Here is a 4,344-nt window from a genome sequence, read left to right as displayed (position 1 = left end):
GATCCCCAGTAGGGGGCGTGCAGGAGGCAGCCGACCCATGATTCTCTCTCATCATTCATGTTTCTCTGTCTCTCACCCTCTCCCTTCCTCTCTGACATCAATAAAAAAACAATGAATCAATTAACAAAATAATGAATAAATAAAACAAGGCAATACCCACATTGTGAAGCAACTGTCCACAGAAAACCCAAGTCATTGGCTAGACAAGCGTGCAAAACAGGACACGTAGCCGAGGCCAACAGTCTATTGACTATTATTTTTAAATATTTTTTTATTGATTTCAGAGAGGAAGGGAGAGGGAGGGAGAGAGGAGAGAGAGGGAAACATCAACAATGAGAGAGAATCATGGACTGGCTGCCTCCACGCCCCCTACTGGGGATCAAGCCCACAACCCGGGCATGTGCCCTTGACCGGGAATCGAACCCGTGACCTCCTGGTTCCTAGGTCAACGCTCAACCAACCCCTGAGACAGGCCGGTGACTACTTTTGCGTGTCAATAGCAGCAGCACACCCGTAGGGGGCGCTACTTCCTGGCCAGGATGGCGCCGTACGTGCCCGGGGTCCTCTTGCACTGCACGTCCCCGAAGCCGGCGGCAGCCAGGAGAGCCCGGTACTGGGCGGGGGTCCGCTCCCGGCCCTCCGTCTGCACCAGCATGTTCAGCGAGTACAGCTGGGTGGTCAGAGGTCCCCGCCCGTCGGTGTCCAGGAGGCTCTCGACGACCAGGACCCCACCGCCTGCGACAGGGAGAGGCGGCGTGAGCGAGGGACAAAGACAGAGGCAAAGAAACTAAAATAAATTTTAATTGTAATTTAACTTTATTGTTTAAAGTGTTACAAAGAGCCCTGGCCGGTGTGGCTCAGTGGATAGAGTGTCGGCCTGTGGACTGAAGGGTCCCGGGTTCGATTCCGGTCGAGGGCATGTACCTGGATTGCGGGCACATCCCCACAACCTCCCATGCTCTGTCCCTCCCCCTAGCCAGCAGGCCCCAATCGGCCCACCACCCACCCACTGCAGTGGCGGCACAGCTGTGAAGGAAGGAGGAGGGGGGGAGGTGGGGAACTGCACGGTGGTGGGGTGCCGATGATGGCAGTGTCGGCATCCGGCATCTGTTCCTTCTTTGTCTGGCCAGGTGACCGTCACCTCCTCTCCGGCCCGGCCCGGCCCTGATCGGCCTGGCCCTGATCAGCCCTGATCGCTTGCCAGGCCTAGGGACTCCACCCGTGCATGAATTTCATGCACCAGGCCTCTAGTCTAATATATTAGATTTTTAAAGTAATATGTTAATTCTCTTTAAATGCTTGATGGGCACTCTTGTGGAAAAAGGGTTAAATTTGCTGTTTGGTTCCAGAGGGAAGAACAAGAAACAGAAAAAGCAAATTCCAACTCAGTATAAAGAACTTCTTACTAAGTTGACTGTCTTGGTAAATAATGAATTCTCTGTCATTGGAGATAGTCAAGTACAAGGTGGATGAACACTATTGGAGGAGCTTCTTGAGAGGATGTATGCTTCATTTAGGAGTTGATTAGGATCTTTCTAATTTTAAGACTCTGATTCTACTGTTCACTAGTGTGTATTGAGAGCCTTGCGTGAGCAAGGCACTATGTTTTAATGAACATTGTTTTAAGCCAATCCATGGATCTGTCACCTGTACCATTCAGCATGTGAATTATCCCTCTTTCTCCACTTCCTGAGCATCAGGCAACTTCTCTCCGGACTCTCATCTCCTGCAAGGGCTTGAGGTACCCTGTGCTCAGCCTTTAGGAACCTGAACCATCCTACGTGGACAGAAAACCTGTGAGCTGTCACTGTAGACAGGGCATCCTTCGAAGTGATGTTATCTGGCATTTGTATACAGCCTGGTGGAAGGGTTACATACAAATGATGGCTCAGAACTCTGCTCCGAATATTGATATCTGCCCGTATGTATAATGTTTCAGAAAGAGCCTCTTATCTGTAAACAAAAATGCATGCCAGTCTGGCAGTAGTGATTTTTTTCTTTATTCCCAAGATAATCTATGAGTATTTCCAGGTTTCGAAAAGCCTAATTAACATTGTGACTTACATAGTCATGAGTATTGGGACAAAAAGAAATTTTTGAGAATTATATGTTAACTCACCTCCATTTCTTTTCTGTTGTGACTTTTATTCGTTTATCTCATTTCAAAATCTTGAACAACTGGCATTCCTGAAGGCATCAGAGACTTTGTGAGGATACTGGGAATGCTTGAAGTTGGCCAGTGTGGAAAAGGACGTAAGAGAACAGCCCAGCTGGGGTTGCTCAGTGGCTGAGCATCAACCTATGAACCAGGAGGAGACAGTTGGATTCCCAGTCAGGACACATGCCCAGGACCCCCAGTAGGGGGCGTGCAGGAGGCAGCAGATCAATAATTCTCTCTCATTGATGTTTCTATCTCTCTCTGTCACTCCCTTCCTCCCTGAAATCAATAAAATAATATATATATATATATTTAAAGTTCTACATTGAGGGCGTGTCTTTGGAGGCTGGAGGAGTCACTCGGACCCCCCACCGTTGGCCTCTCCCAGCCTCGGGGACGCACCCACGTGTCCCCGGGGACACAGGCAGCAGGCGAACACCCACCTTCGTGGAAGCCGATGCGTCCTTCCTCGGGGGACAGGAAGTGATCCTTGGCCGCCCGCACCACCGATGGGATGTCGAATACGGTGACCCGGCACCCCGGGTACAGAGAGACACACTCCTTGGCCAGAGCCCCAGAGCAGCCTGGGAGTGGACACAGAGGGTGGCGGGCAGAGAGGAAGGTCTGAGCAGCCCCCATCAACCCCTGAGGGTCCAGGAGGCCTCCCCTGGGATTGCTACCCAGCATCTGGGGGAGGGGACAGGATGACGCCTTGGACTCAAGCATCCATTCTTAGGCTGGGAGACCCTGTGACGATGCTAGTGTGGCCCATGGACCGGCCACATCCTGGGAGGTTGTCAGAAACTCAGATTCTCGCTCAGTGGTTGAGCATTGACCTATGAGCCACGAGGTCCCGGGTTTGATTCCCGGTCAAGGGCACATGCCCGGGTTGCGGGCTCTATCCCCAGTAGGGGGCGTGCAGGAGGCAGCCGATCCATGATTCTCTCTCATCGTGGATGTTTCTCTTTCTCTCTCTCCCTCTCTGGAATCAAATCAATCAATCAATGAATCAATCAATAGAAGTCTACATTGCCCATGTTTACATTGCTCAATCAATCAATCAAGCAATAGAAGTCTACATAGCCCAATCAATCAATAGAGTTCTACATTGCCCAGCCAATGTGGCTCAGTTGTTGAGTGTCAACCTATGAACCAGGAGGTCACCATTCGATTCCCGGTCAAGGGCACATGCCTGGGTTGTGGGCTCCATCCCCAGTAGGGGGCGTGCAGGAGGCTGATTCTCTCTCATCATGGATGTTTCTCTCTCTCTCTCTCTCTCTTCCTCTCTGAAATCAATAAAAATGTATATATTTTTTTAAAATGCACAAAAAACAAGGGTGCAGACACTCCCCATGCAGAATTTTAAACATGTGGGTTAGAAGCTCACCCCCGAGGTCACAGACGAGAGGGAATGGTGACAGGTCAAAGGCAGCCAGCACACCGCTCCCCTGGACACTCCAGACGTCCTGCAGGGCTCGCATGAACAGCAGCCGCTCCCCCTCGGACCTGGCGTGGGAAACCCCAAAACCAAACTCCTCAACACCATGCGGAATGTGAACCAGGAGGTCCCGGGTTCGATTCCCGGTCAAGGGCACGTGCCCGGGTTGCAGGCTCGATCCCCAGTCGGGGGCGTGCAGGAGGCGGCCGGTCCGTGATTCTCTCTCATCATGGATGTTTCTCTCTCTCTCTCTCCCCATCTCCCTTCCTCTCTCTGAGATCAATAAAAATATACTTTAAAAAATTAAAAAATATTTATATATTTTTTCAGTAAAGTAAAAAAATAATAATAAGTTGGGTTTGCTCATAGTCATTCGAAGACAAGGGCAAATTCTACATCTAATCAGAACCTTGATCTACCCAGACATTACAAAGGCAAAATCTGTTTGTTTGTTTTTTAAATTTTAAATTAAATATCGACGTCGGTGTGTTTGGCTCTATTTGTACACAGTTATTCAGCCCGGAGAGGGGAACAGCTTATAAACGACATGATGGTCTAACTCTAACCATTTCCCTGTACACCTGAAACGAATCTAAAACAATATTAAATGTAAACTCTAATTGAAAAAAATTGTCAATAAAAAACTGTAAAGATAAAAATAAATAGCCCGGCCGGTGTGGCTCAGTGTTTGAGCATCGACCTAGGAACCAGGAGATCATGGTTCGATTCCCGGTCAAGGGCACATGCC

At 49.5% G+C, this 4,344-nt stretch overlaps 1 protein-coding gene across 1 annotated transcript in view; it reads right to left on the bottom strand.

The window, feature by feature from the left end:
* Positions 1-399: 399 nt before the first annotated feature.
* The window catches only part of ASMT (acetylserotonin O-methyltransferase), a 10,471-nt gene continuing 6,526 nt past the window's right edge, over positions 400-4,344 (bottom strand). The window contains exons 5-7 of the mRNA XM_005863992.2: positions 3,546-3,664; positions 2,602-2,742; positions 400-735 (exon numbers count right to left, since the gene is read on the bottom strand). Of these exons, the coding sequence (XP_005864054.1) occupies positions 524-735; positions 2,602-2,742; positions 3,546-3,664 (472 nt within the window). The 3' untranslated portion in view covers positions 400-523. The remainder of the gene's footprint in view (positions 736-2,601; positions 2,743-3,545; positions 3,665-4,344) is intronic.

The sequence above is a fragment of the Myotis brandtii genome, unplaced genomic scaffold (assembly GCF_000412655.1).
Source record: "Myotis brandtii unplaced genomic scaffold, ASM41265v1 scaffold1833, whole genome shotgun sequence".
NCBI classification, from domain to species: Eukaryota; Metazoa; Chordata; class Mammalia; order Chiroptera; family Vespertilionidae; genus Myotis; species Myotis brandtii.
Note: the sequence above shows the minus strand (reverse complement) of the source record. Positions and strands in the feature narration are given on the sequence as shown.